General features: G+C 42.2%; 1 protein-coding gene across 2 annotated transcripts in view; it reads left to right on the top strand.

Annotated features, from left to right (window-relative positions):
• The first annotated feature begins 813 nt into the window (after positions 1 to 813).
• Positions 814 to 20,621, top strand: part of IL6ST (interleukin 6 cytokine family signal transducer) — a 30,652-nt gene continuing 10,844 nt past the window's right edge. The window contains exons 1-8 of one of the 2 annotated variants that reach the window (XM_048503946.1): positions 814 to 971; positions 9,524 to 9,605; positions 10,574 to 10,882; positions 12,951 to 13,083; positions 14,820 to 14,983; positions 16,956 to 17,104; positions 18,327 to 18,513; positions 19,499 to 19,581. In XM_048503946.1, the coding sequence (XP_048359903.1) occupies positions 9,539 to 9,605; positions 10,574 to 10,882; positions 12,951 to 13,083; positions 14,820 to 14,983; positions 16,956 to 17,104; positions 18,327 to 18,513; positions 19,499 to 19,581 (1,092 nt within the window). In that variant the 5' untranslated portion in view covers positions 814 to 971; positions 9,524 to 9,538. Of the gene's footprint in view, positions 972 to 9,523; positions 9,606 to 9,974; positions 10,115 to 10,573; positions 10,883 to 12,950; positions 13,084 to 14,819; positions 14,984 to 16,955; positions 17,105 to 18,326; positions 18,514 to 19,498; positions 19,582 to 20,621 lie in introns of those variants that run through there. The other variant, XM_048503945.1, reaches the window with a different exon arrangement.

Below are 20,621 nucleotides of genomic sequence, written 5' to 3'. Positions count from 1 at the left end.
TGGGACTGTGTTCCCTCCCCCGCCAGAAATACCCTAAATTAAGAAGCCAGGTCCAAGTTCAAAAACATTTTAAATGGCTCAGGCACATTCTTTCCTCTTGCTTTAACAGTGCAATCTAAATAACATTTTCCTGGAATAAGCCTCACTGAGTAGACTGGATTACAATTCTGAGTAGGTAGACTTGAACATTTCAAGTTGAAATCTATTTAGTTTATTTAGTTCTAGCTAACCTTTAAACTCACCTTTTCCGTTTAATGTTTTTTTAAAAAACGTAAATCAACTTGTAACAACAATGCGGCTCCACTCTGAATAAGGTATTGCGCTTTAAAAAGTACACATCCATTTGTGAACATCGTTTCAGATATCCCACCCTCGCTACATGAACGTGTGTGTGTGTGTGTGTGTATAGGAATATGCACACACATGCCTATTCAACAGGGATTCTTTCCATGCAATGCGGCCACCACGATCTACATTTCCAAAATATGTTACCTCTCACTCCCCATATGCAAATATCTGGAGAAGCAAGGGTGGATTTCAGGATGGGAAGCGGAGAATACAAGCTTTGCGCATCTTAAAACGGGGTGAAATAAATTAAAAGCCCATCTCCTGCGCGCAGGCGCATTGGAGCGGAGTCTCCCCCCCCACCCCGCCCCTTCCCTGCCGCCCTACCCCCCCCCCCCCCCCCCCCTGGAAGCTCCCTTGACGCGACGAGGGGCCGCAATCCTGGCAGCCGGAGGCCCGTTACGGGAAGCGCCTCTTGTCCCGTCTGCCCCGCCCCCTGGAGCGACGTCACCGCCCTGCCTACCAATGGCGGCTCGAGCGAGGCGCTCGGGCTCGGGACGGGGGTTGTCAGTCAGAGTGTGGAGCGGCGCCTGAGGCGAGGGGCTTGTTGTGGCGCGGGAGCCCCGGCGATTTGGGGCCTGCGGGCCGCCTCGGGGCGGACGAGGAACGTGGCAGGCGGCTGGGAGGTGAGCGGGCGAGGGAGGGAGGGGCGGCACCTCGTTGCCTGCCTTGGAGGAGTCGGCGCGGTCCTTGCGTCGGGGAAGGGCCTGAGAGAACAGCCATTGCTGGGGGAGGGACGTTCACCTCGGGCGGCCGGGATCTTGTGGATCGGGCGGGGGGGTGGGGAGCGAGTCGGTCACTATTAGTCGCTCCCCACTTTTGGAGCATCGCCCCCAACCGGCCTTTACTGCTTTTTACGCGCTTTCCGCCTTTTTAAAAACGTGACTCTGGCAAGGCAGGAGGGCTTGCGTGTCGGTACTTCGTACCCACCCAGAGTCTCGTCTGAACGCGTAGCTGACACGCGTAATAGCCTCGTTTCAACGAGACGCTGGGCGGGAGCGAAGTCCTACAAGTAAATTCTAATGCCCTCATCAGCGACACGTTTAAATCTGGTGAGATTTCCCCGTTGACTCCCCTGTTGGGTGAGAAATTGAAGGATATCGTGTGATTTAGGTAGCATAGATGGACTCAAGGAGATGGCAATCTGCTGCTCTCCAGATGTTCCTGGACTGCAAATCCCATCAGCCTCCAGATGTTCATGGACTAAAAATCCCGTCATGGACTTCAAATCCCATCAGGCCATGCTGGCAGGGGCTGATGGGAATTGTAGTCCATGAACATCTGGAGAGCAGCAGGTTGCACAGGATGAGAGGATTTGTGCTGTGAGCAGGGCCTGATATGTGCTTGCTCCTGCTCTTTCCTTGCTGCCCTTTTGGGCCAGCAGGATCAGGTCCTCGCATATTATTGGACAGGAGGGTCTTTCTGTTGTCTTGTTAGCCTCACCCCTGCTTACTCCGGATCTCTTTTTGCTCTTCTCCATTCCTCAATGTTGATGAATCTGTCTCCTTTGCGTTTAAGTTCACAGGTGAAAAATTTGTTGGATACTCAAATTCTTAAGGCTCCACTGGGCTCCTGTTCTGGTGTCTACATTGTATCTCTTCAGAGCAAAATACCATATTACTGTATGGAGAGGGAGGATAAAATGTTTCAAATAAAGTACACTGGGAGATAAGTGATTGATCTTCACATGTGCTTGGTGTGTGTTTAGTTCAGTGCAGCTTAGGGGAGAGGGCACCATTTTTTTTAGAAGAAGAGTTTGGATTTATACTCCACCTTTCTCTCCTGTAAGGAGACTCAAGGTGACTTACCAGCTCCTTTACCTTCCTCTTCCCACAACAGACACCTTGTGAGGTAGGTGGGGCTGATAGAGTTCCAAAGAACTGTGACTAGCCCAAGGTCACCCAGCAGACTTCATGTGAAGGAGCCAGGAAACAAATCCATTTCACCAGATAAGTTTCTGCCATTCAGGTGGACAAATGGGGAATCAAACCAGGTTCTCCAAATTAGAATCCACCTGTGCTTAAGTACTACTGGAACACCGCACTGGCTTTTGAGGAAGCAGCATTAGAGGATTTAACCATTCCACTGCCATTTCCCCTATCAAATTACCCTATCAAATTACCAGTCTCCTTCTACACTTTCTATACCTCCTACTATAAAGCTGAGGAAGCAATTATGGATCTTCCAGTGTAACGTAAAGTATGGCACAGCTTGCAGAAGTCATGTGGTTGAACATATACATGCCTGTGCGTGTGTGAAGAAATCCCCATATTTCCCAAAATTGGATGTTAGGAATACTGGCTGAAATCTTTCTGTAGTCTATATTTCTGTATGCAAATAATTTGTATGTTGAATACACGTTTCTCCATATAAAGTGAACCCTGTGTGCACTCTGAGGTGGCGCAGCTAAGACATGGGCTCCCTACAGTGGAGCTACAGTTGTGTGCTGCACTTGTATGACTTTTGTTCTGCGCTCCAATCCCTGTTGCTGTCTGAAATGAAGCGGAACTATTTGAGGTTGCACTTTCTCATATTGGTAACTTGATCCCCTTTTCTCTTTCCTTTGTCTACTGCTTTGTCCATACGGGTTCCCAGAGCAGGGAGTTGTCAGGATTTTTTATGTTACTCCATAAAGTGCTATGATGGTACAGATACATTATACAGGTACAGGTACAGATACATTATAATGATATCTAATAGTAATGTAAATGACTTGTGGTAATCATGACAATCACAAAATCAGCACCAAAATCCACAAAGTCAACCTTTTAAAAGTGTATGTTATACAGCATGTTTTATGGCAAGATATGACTTTGTAAATTAACCAGAAAAGGAAAGAGTTTGGATTTATACCCCATCTTTCTCTCCTGTAAGGAGATTCAGGGTGGCTTACAAGCTCCTCTCCCTTCCTCTCCCCACAACAGATACCTTGTGAGGTAGGTGGGACTCAGAGAGTTCTGAGAGAACTGTGACCGGCCCAAGGTCATGCAGCAGGAATGTAGGACTGCTGAAACAGATCTGGTTCACCAGATAAGCCTCTGACACTCAGGTGGAGGAGTGGGGAATCAAACCTGGTTCTCCAGATTAGAATCCACCTGCTCTTAACCATTATATTACACTGGCTCTCAGCCCCCCAGATGAGAACTGAGCATCTTCTAGAAGGCACAGAACAGGTAGAGTAGTTAAAGAATTAGAAGATGGGGGAAAGGGCCTGCTCAGTTCTCAGAGTTTATCGTTTCAGAGGGTAGTTGTGTTAGAGACAAACAAGGTTTTCAGGATATAAGCATTTGAAAGTCAAAGCTCTCTGATGAAGGACTCTCCAAAGCTTATACCCTTAAAATCTTGCAGGTTTCCAGGGAGATTATAAAATCCTAGAAGGGGAGAGATGTGTGCCTGTGAGGAAATTTTCCAAATTTGTTGCCCATGATTTCACTCTGGTCCACAGCTTATGACAGTTTATAATATAAAGTTTATTCCAAGAGTAAAAGCTGCAAATACAAGGTAGGAATGTTTGCATACTCCCCAGGCATGCTAAAAATATAACTTTAAAAATCTGGTCAGGACTGAGCAGGTTTAAGGAAGCGTGGGAATTGAGAATCAAAGCAGAGAAACGTTTTTAGTGTAGGTGGGTGGATTTCACAATTCTGTATACTGTTTTGTACTTCTTAATGTGTTTAAACATATTGTTGATTTAAAGTATCAACTAGTTCCTGATTCCAGGTCTCTGGGGTCACTGCAGAAATCAGTGTTAAATTTCTAACCCATTCCTGCTCATGTGTCTGTTAAAAAGGAAATGCTCCCCTGTATTAGGTGTTTTTCATGGTTTAGGAGGATGGGGCCATCACTGGGCCTAGTAAGGGGATTTCCACTTTACTGCATATTCTGCTGCTATTGGAGTGTGACAGTGAGAATCATTTTCCTTCCTGAAGAGTTTTTGCCTCTGCCAAATTAGAAAAACATACTGGGGATTGCTTGTTGCTCAGGAGAATGATGAGAACCAAGTTCCTCTTGTGTGTGGCTCCTTTAACCTCACTTGAGTCACTTGTCTGTGAAAGTAGGGGGAGGGAGAGGCATTCAGAAGGACTTTCTTATGCCTCTGAATTTCTGTGAAAGGCAGATGGCTCAAAAACAAATTGGGGTTCCCATCTGTTTTGTTACATGACCCTGCTATATTTATTTGTGCATGTTGTAGATAGTACTTTAACTCCAGAATGATCTGATTGTGGATCTCTGAGCACCTTCTCTGTTTTGATAGTCTTCGTTACTTATGCTCTCTTCTCTCTTGGCCATACTAAAAAAGACTGTATTTGGTGTTATTTTGTAAAAAACAAGAAAAAGACTAATAGATATGGTATTTGTGTGGCATCTATAATGTATGTTTTAAACAAAGTAAGTCTGTATATAGGAAGATAGATAGTTCCATGATTTATGAACGGACCTGAGATATTGATATACAGCAATGTTAGGAGAAATCCTTGGATGGGATTGAATATCTCATATTCTGGGATAACAGCAGAACATTTCTAAATGTTAAGTCCTTGGGACTGTCCAGTTCTGTATGTTTGTAAATGTGAATGTAAAATATAGGATCCCAGAAGAAAATAGATATTCTGGAATATAATATTGAAATGCATATCTTTCAACTTAAGTGTGATGTAATCAAGTAGCATTCTATAGCATTAGATTTTGTATCTCAAATCTGAGCACAGTCACATTGCCAGGCATAATGGACTGCTGAAATTCCGTATCTCCTAAAAAGGTAACTTCTGGTAGGAAGCCAGTGCTGCACCCTGACCAACTTCTTGTTTCTAACCAGTGCGATCCTGTCACCCCAACACAAAGGGACAAGGCAGGAAAAGGCAGTGAGTGAGGGCTGAGGGTCCTACCTGGACACTGCAGTGGTGCCTAAATACAGATCACAGAATGGGCTTTAGGAGTATCACTTCAGTCGCTAAATAAAACCAAACCTTATTGTTAAGGAAGATATTTTAAAACTTGTGTCTAATGCAGAACCTGGCCCCTGTGCAGATTGTCAGACCAATAGCATGAGGCTGGTTTAAGAGGGTATATTCTTCAGCAGATTTGGGAGACTCCTCCCTCTCCCCCCCCACCACCAGATTTACAGAAAAATGTAAAAATCTCCTAGAATGGAAGGGCAGGAGCCAGCTGAATGGAGCCATAAGAGAGAGCCCACTGCTCACACCACTTCTGCCTTGTCTTTCCTGGCAGGAAGGCAGGGGAGGAGGAGTGTGAGCTACAACTGCATTGCCTCTCCTCTGCAGGCAGGGGAGGACGAATGGGTGTCCCCATGCCCCATGTGAGCCAGACATGCAAGAAAGGGAACAGTGGTGGCTCTGTGGCCATACTGGTTAGCCAGCAAGAAAATGACAGGATGGAATCCCCTGTCCACTTCAAGGCTTGTGGGTCTCTGTGTTTATCTAAAATAGAAAGGTGTATTTCAGTTTAACAAGAGAAAACAGATCTTTCAATATATAATTAAAATACTCAAACCATATATTTTTTTCAATTCAGGTATGAACTGAATGTCATACTGTGTGAGTTCCAGAAGAGAAACCTGGAGCTTGGTAGTACCTCTACAGTCATTGCTGACATCTGTGTCTTATCACTTCATGAAAATAAAATATTTAAAACTTAGGTAGAAAAAATAGTGGTATTTAATAAACTCAGGTTAAATGCCTTTTGCCTTGCTTTCCCTTGGACATTTAACACCATAGATTGGCTAGCATGAATTCCTTTTACTTTATTTCCAAGCCAAAAACACAGTGTCTGTGTCAGCTGTCTGCATAGCTTTCTCAAACTCTCTTTTTTTCTTATGGTTCTTTAAGGCTAAATAAAGACTCAGGTTGCGTCTCACATAGCCAAAATAAATCTTTCCTGTTTTCTAGCTGAAAACTGCCACAGATAATGTGTGTGGATTTATGATGCCAGTCCTGTTTTAAATAGATTTTGTTTCCTTTGGATGACTAAAAAGTTATGAAGTATTTGTGATAATGATAGTTGCTTTATTTAACATGAGAACATTATGAAGGCAAGTTCAACCCTATAAGCACAAGAAGGGCCTTGCTGAAACAGACCAGTGCATCTAGTCCAGCATTCTGTCTCACATGCTGGTCAACCAGTTCCTCTGGAGATCCAACAACAGGGCATTGCAGTGGTGGCGAACCTTTGGCACTCCAGATGTTATGGACTACAATTCCCATCAGCCCCTGCCAGCATGGCCAATTGACCATGCTGGCAGGGGCTGGTGGGAATTGTAGTCCATAACATCTGGAGTGCCAAAGGTTTGCCATCACGGGCATAGAGGCTGAGGTCGTTCCCTGGTGGCCTCCTGGCACTAGGATTCAGAAGTTGATGGCCTTTGAATGAGGAAGTTCCCTTTATAGTAGCCACTACTATACCTATTCTCCATTAATCTTTCAACACTATCCTTTTAACATCTGTCCTTTGCACACTGTCTAGATCTGTGGCCATCATCACATCCTCTGGCAGCAAATTCTACAATTTAATCACTTGTAACAGAGAAGTATTTCCTTTTGTCTATTCTGAATCAACCCCCATCAGCATCACTGACACCTTCAAATTCCAGGCAGAAAAAAATCCCTAGGTCAGCTTTCTCCATCATGTACATAATTTTATAAACCTCTATCATGTGTCCCCCCCCCCATTAGTCATCTCTTTTCTAAACTGAAAAATCTTATAAGAAAGGTGCTCCAACACCCTAATTATCTTGGTTACCTTATTCTGTATCTTTTTCAACTCTTTGTTTCCTTTTCCAAGTGTCAAATAAAATGTTTTTTCTCAGACTATGATTTTATGTTATGAAATAGATTGATAACACAATTTTTCTTGAATCTGTAAATGTAGTAAATAATCTGAAATGTTTAGTATGCAGTTTTGTCTTTTAGTTTTAGAATCAAAACCATGTGATCAGGAGCTACCCTCAGTCTTATTGTTTCTTATAAAAACTTGTGGTATTGTATTTATCAGAATATAAATACTTGATATTTAAAAATCACAGATTTTGTATTAAGTAGTAACCATGCAAAGTGTCAGAGGCCTCAAACCTTGGCTATCCTGAGACTGAAGTCATCATAAGACAGAAAACGGGGACTTCTTTTCAGGTTCTATGTCCCTTCCTGTAGCAGCATTTTGTCCATCAGAATTTAATGAACCTGACAGTACTCAAGATTTATGAGTGGAAGGATGAAGCTGAACCACAAATCTTTGGAAACAGTTTGAACCACAAAACGCCGATGGCTAAAATTAACTTTGCCTATAAACCTCTCTGGTCTCTGCTCCAAGAACAACAGTTAGTGAATGTTGCTGATACTGTTCTGTGTTTTAGTAATTAATAGTCTTGATTTACACAGTATTTTAGTCACTTTCATTTGCTCTTTAAATTGCCTCTTTCAGTATTCCTCCATGCTTTCCTGCAGAAAGTCTAATAGATGGATACTTCATGATCATTTAAGGTTATGATCACACCTCATTATTGTAATCACAGAAGGAAAGAAAAATTGAAAAACTCAATCTCAATCCCTTCTTCCTATGAATTACTGTGGGGTTTCTTTTTTAAAAACAATATTACTTCAACATGTTGAAGGTTAAGATCATTACTTTAAGCAAAAAAGTTTTGAATTAATTAGTGGGCAAGGTTACTGCTGCTTGGTACATGTTTTGAGTATCTTTTACAGTCATCTGTTATAATGGAAAGCATTGAATAGTATTAGGTAATTAGTGAGATGGCCTTTTATTGGTGACTACCGGGGGCTTGAATGGCTCATATAAAGGAATAATTTTGGGCAATCTGAGAGAAATATCATTTGACAACTTTTTTTCTTGCACACTCTGAAACATGCAGTCCATGTAGATGAGTTCCAACAAACTGGGAGATATAAACTAAAGTTGTATTTTGGGTACATCCATTAATGTATCAAAGGCATATGTGAGCATCGTCCGCTGCTCTGGGAGCAGGGTTCAACCAAAGGCTTAGGAGAAATTTTAGTTGACCTATATGGTCACCTATATGGTCAGGCCAACTGTCGTGAGCCAGGGGACGAGGAATCAAATGAAGAGTCAGACAATATCATAGTCCAGTAACTGATTCCTCAAGAGGAAATACAAGTAACAGAGTCAAGCCTTTCCCTGCCAGCCAAGACTGAGCCAAATGTGGTGCAGCTTGGGAGAGCCTTCAGCAACTTACAGAGCTAAGTGATGAGCCAGCATCACAGTAATAAAAGGAGAAGTGCCCACATTGCAGCTTGATGAGGCAAAAGACCATGTGAGCTGGAAACAGCAACATCAGAGGAGGACTGAGACTTTGCGGGACCCTGACCTCATTAGCAAGGACATCCTATATAAACCCTGTCTTTGGCTGGACTCTGTCTGGAGTGTGTTTCACTGGAAAAGTTCCATGCACCTAGTTCCTTGCTCTATTCCTTGTATCTTTATACCAAGCCTGGCTGTCTGTTTGAACTCCTGCATGTGCTTGCCCTCAGATCACCTGGCCATACCTGTGCCTGCCTTGACTTTAGTCTGCCTGGCAATGCCTGTGCTTGGCTTAACCTTGGACCACCTGACCATGCCTGTGCCTTCTGCCCGCCCTGACCTCAGACTGCCTGACATGCCATCTCTAATGCCTGCCTGCAGCGCACCAACCTTGACAGCTCATGTACCCTAGCAAAAAAAACTAGTAGTGAAAAGGAGAAGGCCAAAGGAGTGACAGAGTGACCATTGGCCAAAGGAGTGACACTTTCCGGGACATACGAGCTTTCCATCTCCAAAGTTAACTGCTCGCTAACTGCTTGCTGGGGGTGGGGGGGAATCCTGTATTTAGTACTATTAATAAGCAAAGTGTGTGTTTTTTTCTTGTGAAACACCTTAGGTGTTTTTTTTCTTGTGAAATAGTAAAGTACTGTGAGCTTCTGGGATAGGGTAGAAAATTTGACACACACCCCATCCTAGTTGCAGATATGCCTCTGGGTCCTAGTGCCTACCTAGTTCTGTTACCTAGTTCTACCTAACAGAACTAGGACCCAAGCAAAGCATTCTAAAACAAAGACAGTCCAGCATGTGGCTTTTTCTTTTGGTGAGACAGAGTATAGTGGGAGGAGTATGATGGCTAGAGAGAAACTTCATAAAATGTTTATTTTTACAGGGACTTGGATTCAAGATGGTCATAAAATGCATTTGGTTGATGCAGATTCTATGGACTCTCCTGAATTCTTACTCCTTTGCAGGTACAAGTAAGAATAATTAATCAGAATGACGACTGCAACTATGTGTGTTTGTTAATTGCATGAATGCTGCAGAAAATTAGTCATGATATGTTTTAGCTCTCATTGTAAGAATATTTAAGGAATGCTGTTGCACAGGATTAGGATTACTAGTTCTGTGCCCTGTTTTTATATTCGTCCCTAGTTTTCGGATTTAGAAACTTCTGGTCAAATTCCAGTTTAATTTTGTTTATGTAATTATAGTGATTTTTCCCTCACATTAATATTACCAGGAAATGTACCGTGCTCCCAGCAGCCTTTTCACTCTAACAGTGCTTATTTTCTCTACAGTTTGGCTGCTAATACTGAGCTGTTTTGGGAACAGAAATACATGATAAGCCAAACATATAGTGGGAAGACCATGGCTGCACTTTCTGACTCTGTGAGACATGAATCAGGGGAGCTTACCTTAAACAGCACTCATTCGCTCGCACTGCAAGGGAGGACAAGAAACCAACAGAAGCAGCAACCGGGTGAGGGGGGGAACCACTTTCTCCGCTGGCGAAAGCAGGGAAACGGAAAGCTCCTCATGACCCTTTGCAGCATTCAATGAACAGGTGCTCTTTATGGTGAACTGCCCCAAAATATGTCTTGGCTATGATTTGGGTAGCGCACCCATGACCTGGTGTACCTTGTGTTTTGACCTCTGGCTCCCTTGAAGCATGCACATTGCAGTTCATCGACTCAGTGGGTGAGAGCAAGAGAGTCAATTTAACCTGAAAAGGAAATACAAGGTAGCCATGAGAAAAATAGTTAGAATTTCTAGACACTGTTTTGTCAAATAGAGGGCAGATTATTTTTCCCTAGCATTTCTGGGTACTTTTAGTAGCAATTGCTATTTTTAGTCATTATATTGTTACAGTTTTCTTATGCCAATAATGACGTATAGTTACAGGATGTTAAAAAATACTAATGAGTTTTATTCTTTTCAGATGGACTTGTGGATTTGTGTGGCCAAATCACCCCAGAGTCTCCAATAGTAACAATTGGCTCCAATTTCACAGCAATATGTGTTCTCAATGACTCTTGTCGCAACCATTATGGCAACCTTCATGCCAGCCAGATAATCTGGAAGACTAGAAACTTGATCGTTCCTAAGGAACAATATAGCGTAATAAATCGTACTGCTTCTCAAGTAACATTTAACAACACCTCTACATTGGCTTCTCCTCTGACATGCAACATCTTAGTAGAAGGCTACATTGAACAGAACATCTATGGAGTTCAAGTTCAGTTGGGCTGTAAGTAGGTTCCTTTAAACTTTTTGTTGTGTTCCTTGAGAAAACCTTCATGATATTTTACTGTCTACCTAGGTTGTAAGAGCTTGTTTCTCTTCTGTATAACACCCACAAAGAGCAGCAGACATTTTTCAATTTGAAACCTGCACAAGAAGACAACAAAAAACAGTTGAGTGTTATCCGACACCCATTCCAACCCCTGATTTTCCATTTTTCCAATAGAAAAATGGCTTCTATTGGACTGTCAGTGGATTCACTTTTGTCCTATTTTGTCCTATTCAGAAGCTTATACAAAATTAAAAGGTCAGCTATTGGATAGAGAGTTCTCTACCCTAATCACTGCAGCCAAGAAAACTTGTTCCCCCCTGTATTTTTCTATCCCATTTGAACAGGGCCACTTGGCACACTACCTATACTGCTTAATAAACTCCGTTCAAAGGAGAGCCATAACGCTCACCAGGTTTAATGTTATGCCTTCCGCCTTGTTACATGGCAGATTTAACAAGAAAAGTCTCAAAGATTGTGCCCGTGTAATGCTGGCTCAGTTGAATCTCTGACCCACCAATTATTACACTGTCCCAGATTCAAGGAAATCAGATCCAAGTATGTGACTCTTACTCCTTTACACTTACCCAAACTCCCCGATTTATTTAGATACTTGCTGGACAATCCTGATCCTTCTCTCTGTATGATAGTGGCAGACTTTCTCCTGGAAATTACTAAATGCCAGTAGATTTCCTTTCACTTAACATTTATTTCCAATATTGTATATTTATGTGTGTGTTTTAAAATCAGTCCTTTACTATTGCTGTATTGTCTGTGCTAATAAAGGCTTTTTGAATACATATTCATGATTACAAATGTAATCATAAAACAGGGCAAATGGCATTTTCTTGCGAAGAGCGTTCTGTTTGCTATAATGCGAGCACATCATGGTTCTACTGGGCTTCTACAACAGTGGTCCTCAGTCTTGTCTGAGGTGGCTGGCACCACCAGCACTACAACACATACAACATAGTCCCGTACTGTGTGCTTAGATCAAAAAATTGAACCTGGGTCTGAAAAGGCTAAAGACCACTGCTCTAAAAATACACTGAATCCTTAAAGCTGTGCCCTGACTTGGAGGGCCCACGCTCACCTGATATCATCAGATCTCATAAACTAAGAAGGGTCAGCCCTGGATAATACCTGAATGGAAGACCACCAAGAAATAGCAGGGTCACTATGCAGAGGACAGCCACAGGAAACCTGGTAGCCTCTTGTCTTGAAAACCCTGTTGGGTTGCCATAAGTCTGCTGTGACATGACGGAACTTCACACACTCATGAAGGCTGAATTTAATATTCTTCAAAGGAATTTATTTATTTATTTTATAGATTCGATTTGATAACCGCTCTGCCCCCAAAGGGCTCAGCAATTGCAAATGGGTACAGGTTGAGTGGTTGACCAATAGGGAGAGGGGAGAAGATGCTGTTTAGCCTTTCCTTTGCCAGCTGTTTGTGTTAAAAGTGCTTGATGGTCTGCCCAAGGGGAGGGTGGAAAGTATGGGAATTTTCCCCATGTTGATGGGGAAAGACGTTGCATTGTAACCTGGAGCCTTTAGTTTGGCGTGTAAAGCCCTGCAACTAGAAATTTCCTGGTATACAGATTTTAAAGTGCATTTTATAAAGTCTTAGCCACAATGGTTTTTGGCTAGTCAGTACCTTTAGTATACATTTTGATACAGGCAGTGAGCTGCTAAGTGAAATTGAAAACATTTCACCTTAGTTTACTGAATCAACAGAACAGCAGAACAGAGAGGGCTATCCATAATAACTGCAATAGTTTTATGAATTTTAAATGTGCTGTGCTCGATGATCTTAAATTCAATACTGTTTGTGGTGGTGACCTGACAGACTTGCAGTGTGAAAGAGAGAAATAGGAATCTTCTGTTCAAGTAATGCAGCGTTGCTGGTTTGTGGATAAGGTGTTAATTACAATAGAACCAGGAAGTTCTTTATTGTTTTCTTTTGGCTCTGAATATGCACACTGGTAAATTTTTATCGTTTTTTTATTGCTTTTTCTTACTGCAGTTCCCCCAGACAAGCCTAAGAATGTTACTTGCATTGTAAATCAAAGAGGCATGAGCATATACCGTCTGACATGTACCTGGGAACCTGGAAGGAATACTTTCCTGAACACCAACTATTATTTAAAACGTCGATGGTAAATTCTGTTTTCTGTTTTAAAACCTAATTTTTTTTAGTTATGTACACAGAAGTTCTGGAGAATTATTATACTTTGTTTTAGTTATGTCTGTGTGTGGATGTCTAGCTCTATCCAGTACATGGTAACATTGTTTAAATTCAGCACTTTTGATAAGCATGTTGGAGACCCTGTGGGGTGTGTCCTAAGCATTAGTTGTATATTTGATTATTACGTTTGGTGGAATTGGACCTTGTATTATTGGGCAAGGTTGGGGTGTCCTGTTTCTAGCATACACAGCTATTTTTCTGAAGCAAACAATGGTACTTGTCCTGATCCTTTCTCTTCTTACTTTTGGTGCTTTCCAGAGGCATGGGGGTGGGGCAAATGGTGCCCGGGGCAAAATGTCCCGTTCTCCCCCCCCCCCGGTGGCCCCCACCCCCCACCTCACTTACCTTAGTTCAGCCAGCTGAAAAAGCAGCCTGGCTGGGCTCACCAGTCTGCTCCTGGCTTCTACCAGGCCTGGGGGGAAGGGGGGTGGCTTTCTGTCCCCCATGTGACTCCAGTGGTGGTGCCCAGGATGTGGTGCGGGCCCACTGCCCAGGGTTGGGATTCAAAGAATTTAACAACAGGTTCCATTGGTGGGATTCAAATAATTTAACAACTGGTTGTTTACAAGCAGCATTTTAACAACCGGTTCTGCCGAAGTGGTATGAACCTGCTGAATCCCACCACTGCCCCTGCCCCCTGCCCCATGGTAGTTACACAATTGGTGCTTTCAGAGAGTTAATCATGTGGGATTGATCACTGATAGAAACCATGACTCAAACTTGATATTTAGGCTGCTTTGGACATGTTCCCACTTAATTTTTTCAGTAATTCTGTCTAGACCCAAAGCCTTGGTTAGATGTTTTCTTTCTAGGACAATTGTAAATGTTGGTACCAATTTTAAGTTCAGAGTTCCCCTTCCCACAATCCAGATCTAAATTACTTGTTTGACCCTTTCTTTACAACAAAGGTTCTCTAAGGGCGGTACCCTTGTTTTAAAACTAGGGTTTGACGGGAAACAAGAAAAGAGTCCTGGAAGAACTAAATAGCTCTGTCTTCAGCAGTGCTTCTAACATTTTGCAAAAACGATAAGAGGTTAACATCATAGGATAATTTTAAAGTTCACTTTACATCCCCAACAGCAATAATTCTATATTCAGTTTTAGTTCTTTATAACTTTAAAACATGAAGTAGGACATTTTCTATATATAGTAAAAGCTGTAAATGTAGAGATTTTAATAGCTGGAGGCCATCTTATTTTAATTGATATAACCAAATGCTGCTTTTAAATTGTTTTAATTTTCAACATATCCACTGTTTTATTTAATGTTGTAAACCGCCCTGAGCCCTTCGGGGGAGGGCGGTATAAAAGTGGAAAAAATAAATAAATAAATAAATAAATAAATATCTCATTAATTAATTAGTTACGCAGGTTACTCTTCCTTCTTACTAGTGTTTGGTGTAATATATACCACTTTCAAATGTGTATGTTTGATAACAAAACTGCTTTATTCTGAGTCAGCCATATCTGAAGCAAAGCAGCTGCCATAGAATACCGTGGAACTGAGGCATTTACTTGGGGGTCCTACTTAACTCTTTGGGACTAACTTCTGAGTAAATATTTCCAGGATCGTGGTTTAGGAATCTATTCTTTAGATTGCTGTACATGTGTATATGTGTTAAAAATTGCTTCCTGTCTCCAAATTTAGGGCGAGTCAGAGTTTTCCTGACTGCATTCCCATTGGCATAAACAACACTTGCACCGCTGGTGATAATATTGAATTTTTTGTCAGCCTAAAAGTGTGGGTGGAAGCTAAGAATGACCTTGGGACGGAAGAATCTGAAGGCATGATATTTGATCCTGTAACCTGTGGTAATTATATCCCTTTATTTTAAATGAAAAAGTCAATGAAAAATGCAATAACATTCATGGGTGCCTTTAAGAGGGCACGTACAAACACTTTCAGAAAAGTTATGAATTATCTGAATGATGGAAGAATAGTCAGGGACCAATACCTGACACAGAGAGAGCCACTTAAGGGTAGATGTTCAAATGCTTCCCAAGTCCCAGACCCTTGTCAGTAGTATCTTATTTTAAATGATATTATAGGCTGCAGAAAGCTCTTGAGAAGAGCTAAAAAGCTAATACACGGGATGCAATTGCCCTGCTGCCTTACTCTTTATGTCTAGAGATCTAGCTTGCAGCTTTGCTTGATATCAGGCTTGGGTCAAAAGCCAAAGTGGTGGATGCTTCAAAAAGTGGTATCCCAGGATTTGTGAGGCTGAAGGATGACTGCTCTGTTATCCCCAAAACAAAGGAGGTCAGGACAGTAGCAGACCTATTCTTCTTTTCAGTCAAACCACAGGTAATCTTAAATCAAGAAGAGGAGAGTTTGGATTTATACCCTGCTTTTCTCAACTATAAGGAGTCCCAAAGTGGCTTACAAACTCCTTCCCTTCCTCTCCCCACAAGAGACGCATTGTGAGTTAGGTGGGGCCAAGAGAGTTCGGAGAGAACTATGATTAGCCCAAGGTCACCCAGGAGTGCGGACACCAATTCAGCTGTCCAGAATAGCGTCCGCCACTCATGTGGAGGAGTGAGGAATCAAACCTGGTTCTCCAGATTAGAGTCCACTTGCTCTTAAGCACCACGTCATGCTGGCTTCACAGATGTCCTGCTCTCTCACATGAGCCTTCCCACTCCCTGCCTGAGCGGGACCAAAATCAGGTCATGACACTTTGTGGTCATGTAAACTCATTTGGCACTCAAGTCATGAATTCCCTGGGTTAGTCTAATGTTTTCACTTCCTTTTGGGGGACTGATAATTAAAAAACTGAGAAAAACATCATAGTTTTCCCCCTCAATATAGTTGTTACCCAGACAGTGACTTAAAGCCAGCCAACCAGCAGCAGAAGATGACAGACTTTCCCCATGTTTCCCTTCCTCTGTAGCCCCTTTTCAATCCCCAGAAAGATGATTTCTGGAATCATGGGACTTATGTGGACAAAAAGCCATGGGGGGCGGGGGGGGGGTAGGAAACTCCAGTGTGGAGTGATGGAAAAGGTAGGATAGGTAGCTTCTTCCACTTCAGTTCCCACAATGCTGTGCCACGTGCAGCTCCAGCAGTTGCTTTTATAGAGATCAAAAGGGAATGCTAGAGAGTGGGGGAAATCTCTTTTGTTGACAGTTGAATTTATTTATTTAGCTTGCATGCCACCCTTCCCCTCATGGGTTCAGGGTGGCTTTGAACATATTATAAACAGTAAAAGCATAGCCTTCATCACAATAGCCACTGGCCCTCAAAAATAAACAAAAAAGGAGTAGTTGGGGGGAAGGGCCATTTGAATGATGGAAACTGAAGTTTCCATATGCCTGGCAGAACAACTCTGTCTTACAGGTCTTGCAGAACTGCATCAAGTCCTGCAAGCTCCCAGTCTCACTGAACAGAGCATTCCACCAAGTTGAGGCAAGCCAGATAGCTTACGGGCCAGGGATCACCAGCCTATTGTTGTTTGCTGAACGCAGCATCCTTCAGGGGACGTATTGGGACAGTCCTGCTGATATGGCCCCAGTCCATTTACCTCAGTAACAAATAAAAAAATTAGGCTTGGAATAATTTACAGTATTCTCCTTAATAATTGATAAGTAAAAGAAGCCCAACAGAAAATATTTGCCCTGTTGCAGCTTTCCCTCCAATCTGTGTGGTCCTGCTATGTGGTGACTCTTCCAGAGGCATAGCTTTCACATTGGTAGATGCCTACAGACCTGTACACCTGAGTATTATAGTTCAAACTATTATTGAATTAAAACAGTATGTGGCTAATTTATTTTTTTTTCCCCTTAGTGAAACTTCTACCTCCACACAAAGTTTCAGTCAACGTTAGTGAACTTCCTACAGTCCTGAAACTGTCATGGGAAGACTGGTTTGATTCAGACTTAAAACTGGAACATAACATTCGGTACAAAGTTGCTGACAGTTTGGACTGGCTAGAGGTAACCCTGTGTCTATTATCTGCTAATGCTTTTCTGTGATACTTTTTCCAAGACCAAGTGTACTGCTTGTTGTGCAAGTCCCAGTATCGAAAAAAGCTGTCCCTTATCCCAGAGATCCCCAATTTTTGGAGCCTGGAGATGTTTATGGAATTTCAACTCTGTCTCACTGTTTGTCTCTATATATACACACACGTATACATAAAGAGAAAGAGGATGCCTTTTAATCTGCACAGTCAATCAGCAAAAAGCCCTACCTGCCCACACCCACTTTTAAAAAGCTCTTGGTGGGCACCACATTGGGCCCCCGCCTTATCCATTGGAATCACATGAGATTAAACAGGAAATTTTATTTTGGGTTTCTAAAAAATGTTGAAAAAATCTGTGAATATTTATACGAGGAGGAGTTTGGATTGATACCTCACTTTTCTCAACTGTAAGGAGTCTTAAAGTGGCTTACAAACTCCTTCCCTTCCTCGCTGTGCAACAGGCACCTTGTGAGGTAGGTGGGGCTGAGAGAGTTCTGAGAGAACACTGACTAGCCCAAAGTCACACAGCAAGCTTCATGTGGAGGAGGGAGGAAACAAATCCAGTTAACTATATAAGAGTCCCTCACTCATATGGAGGACTGGAGGAATCAAACCAGTTCTCTAGATGAGAGCCCACCACTCTCAACCACTTCAATACTACATCCAGTTCTGAATTACAGTTATGTTCCTGGGGCTGCACATGGTGCAGCATTATGGGAACAGCAGTGGAAGAAGTGGGAGAAACTATCCATCCTACCTTTTTCATCACTCCCCACTAGAACTTCCTGACCACCCAAGGCATTTCATCGACATGATTCCAGGAATCATGGTTCCAGAATCATCTTTCTGGAGATCGAAAAGGGATTACTGAGGGAGGGAAACATGTGGAAAGTCTACCACCTTCTGCTTAGTGGTTGACTGGCTTTAAGTCACTGTCTGGGAAACAACTATATTGAGGAGGAAAAATGTCTCAGTTTAATTATCACTCCCCGTGAAGCTAGAGAGAATGAGTGCAAATGAGTTCATATGACTGCAAAGTGTCATAACCTGATTTTATTCCCCTTCAAGTTAGGGGCGGGGGGACTTATGTGAGGGTGCAGGACATTTGTTAAGCCAGCGTGGGGTAGTGGTTAAAAGCAGAAATGTCTGTCCTCTGCATCCTTCATTCTTCCTTAACGCTAGTTGCCTTTTGACAGGTTCCTCCTGAAGACACAGCAACACGGAGAACTTCCTTCATTCTCCAAGATTTGAAGCCACATACCAAGTATGCTTTTCAAGTGCGTACTAAGATTAATGACCAGATACATTTACCACGGAGTGAAAACTGTCCAACTCGTTGGAGTGACTGGAGTAAAGAAGCAGTTGGGGTCACAGCTGAAGATAGTAAGTAATGCTATCTATCTAGTTCAGCAGTTCTCAACCTGTGGGTCGTGACCCCTTTGGGGGTCGAATGACCCTTTCACAGGGGTCGCCTAAGACTCTCTGCATCAGTGTTCTCCATCTGTAAAATGGATAAATGTTAGGATTGGGGGTCACCACAACATGAGGAACTGTATTAAAGGGTCGTGGCATTTGGAAGGTTGAGAACCACTGATCTAGTTTGTCTGTTCTTCAGTTGTCACATCTTGCATTATGCTGAGCAACTATATTTCAATCTGACTGAAGAAGGGGCTTGACATAACCCATTCTTTGAAGTGAGAAGAGCATGAAATATGGTCCACCGAATAATAATTCCCATTTGAGTATTTATTGGAGTTACTACAAAAAACTCTGAACAGAACTGTAGAGGTTTGTAGTAATACCTGTAGAAGCAGCCGAGGCATTATGCTGAGCAACTTTGCTGTGGTCATCACCCAAAAGCAAATTCTAGGTGTGTTTTCCCATACAGGTAGACATTTTCATTGGAAAACTGATAAACGTGGCATCATCATGTCCTCAAATACAAGCCAGTACAGAACATCTCTGAGAATCATCTCTTTCCCCATTTGCTCTGATTTCACTCTGATCTTTTGTTAGTGTTACGAGCCAGCTGTAGGACTCCAAAATTCTAGAACTCAGTTTTTCTATTCCAGGCTTGACTAAGACTTACCAAATCTTATACTTTGATTTAAAAGAAAGAAGCTTAAATTACTTGATTGGGATCATCATGTAACAAATGCCAGACAGATTTGCTCTAAGCTGCATTTAGGCTTCATGCCCTCAATACCTTTTGACAGAAACTGACAGAAACTGTAACAGACTTGTCGATGTGGGAATGCCAGCCTGTGAGTTTGTTTTAACAGAAAGCAGATATGCTTGAAAGAAAAAGGACAGTGGGCTAAAATGAAACAACTGCCTCCTGGTTAGATAAATGTTTGTTTTTCCTCAGAACCATCGAAGGGGCCACCTTTGTGGAGAAAGATCATTTCTTCTCCTTCACCAGGAAACAGAACTGTGCTGCTCACCTGGCAGGTAAATAGTGTCATGCATTTACTGAACTGTTTAGTGTATCTTTTGCAACACTGATTAATCATCCCTGTTGCATGTAAAGCTGTTTATATCAAACTACCTTTTGCTGGGAGGCAGAGGGAGCTCCTTATTTGGGCAATGACATCAGGGGGAGTCACTGCCCAAATAAGGAGCTCCCTCTGCCTCCCGGCTTCCAACCTTCGGCTTATACTCGAGTCAATACGTTTTCCCAGGTTTTGGTAGTAAAATTAGGTTCCTCGGCTTATACACGAGTCGGCTTATAAAAATTAAATCAGCCCTAAAGGGCCTTGATTTCTGTGATATCATTAATTTAACTTCAACATAGCTTCTAAGAAGAAGGTCTTTTTGATCGATTTGGTCAATTTTTGGTCGATTTGCTCTAGAACGCTCTCATTTTTCTTTTTGATTGTCCACTGTATTCGTAACACTCTTCTTCGACACCACTTTTCAAATGAATTAACTTTCCTCCTGTCAGCCTTCTTCATTTTTCAACATTCACACCCGTGTACATTAATGGAGAATACTGTGGTATGAACTATCTTGATCTTGATTGCCTGTATCACATCCTTATACTTAAGAATCTTTTCTAGCTTCTTCCCAGTTTCAGTCTCCTTCTGATTTTTTGATTGCGGTCTTCCTTTTGTTGATGGTTGAGCCAAGAGATAGACAATCTTGAACAATTTCAGTGTGTTCATAGTCAATCTTGAAGTTGTGTAATTCCCCAATAATCATTGCTTTTATGTTCTTGATGTTCATCTGTAGTCCTGGTTTGTCTGCTGCAATGTTCATCAATAATTTTTTCAAGTCACTGCTTTCTGCCAGTAATGTGTCATATCAAAATGTTAATGTTCTTTCCACCATTTTTCACTCCACCTTCATCTAAATAATCTAAAGTTACAACTGAGATATTTCCTATTGAGAACAGGATCCCCCCCCCTCCAAAAAAATTTTCCCCTTTCATTTCTACCTCTCTGTAGCAGAGTTTTTATATAAATAGCTCAGATTGGCACTTTAGCCTTTCA

The sequence above is a fragment of the Sphaerodactylus townsendi genome, linkage group LG07 (genome assembly GCF_021028975.2).
Source record: "Sphaerodactylus townsendi isolate TG3544 linkage group LG07, MPM_Stown_v2.3, whole genome shotgun sequence".
NCBI classification, from domain to species: domain Eukaryota; kingdom Metazoa; phylum Chordata; class Lepidosauria; order Squamata; family Sphaerodactylidae; genus Sphaerodactylus; species Sphaerodactylus townsendi.
Note: the sequence above shows the minus strand (reverse complement) of the source record. Positions and strands in the feature narration are given on the sequence as shown.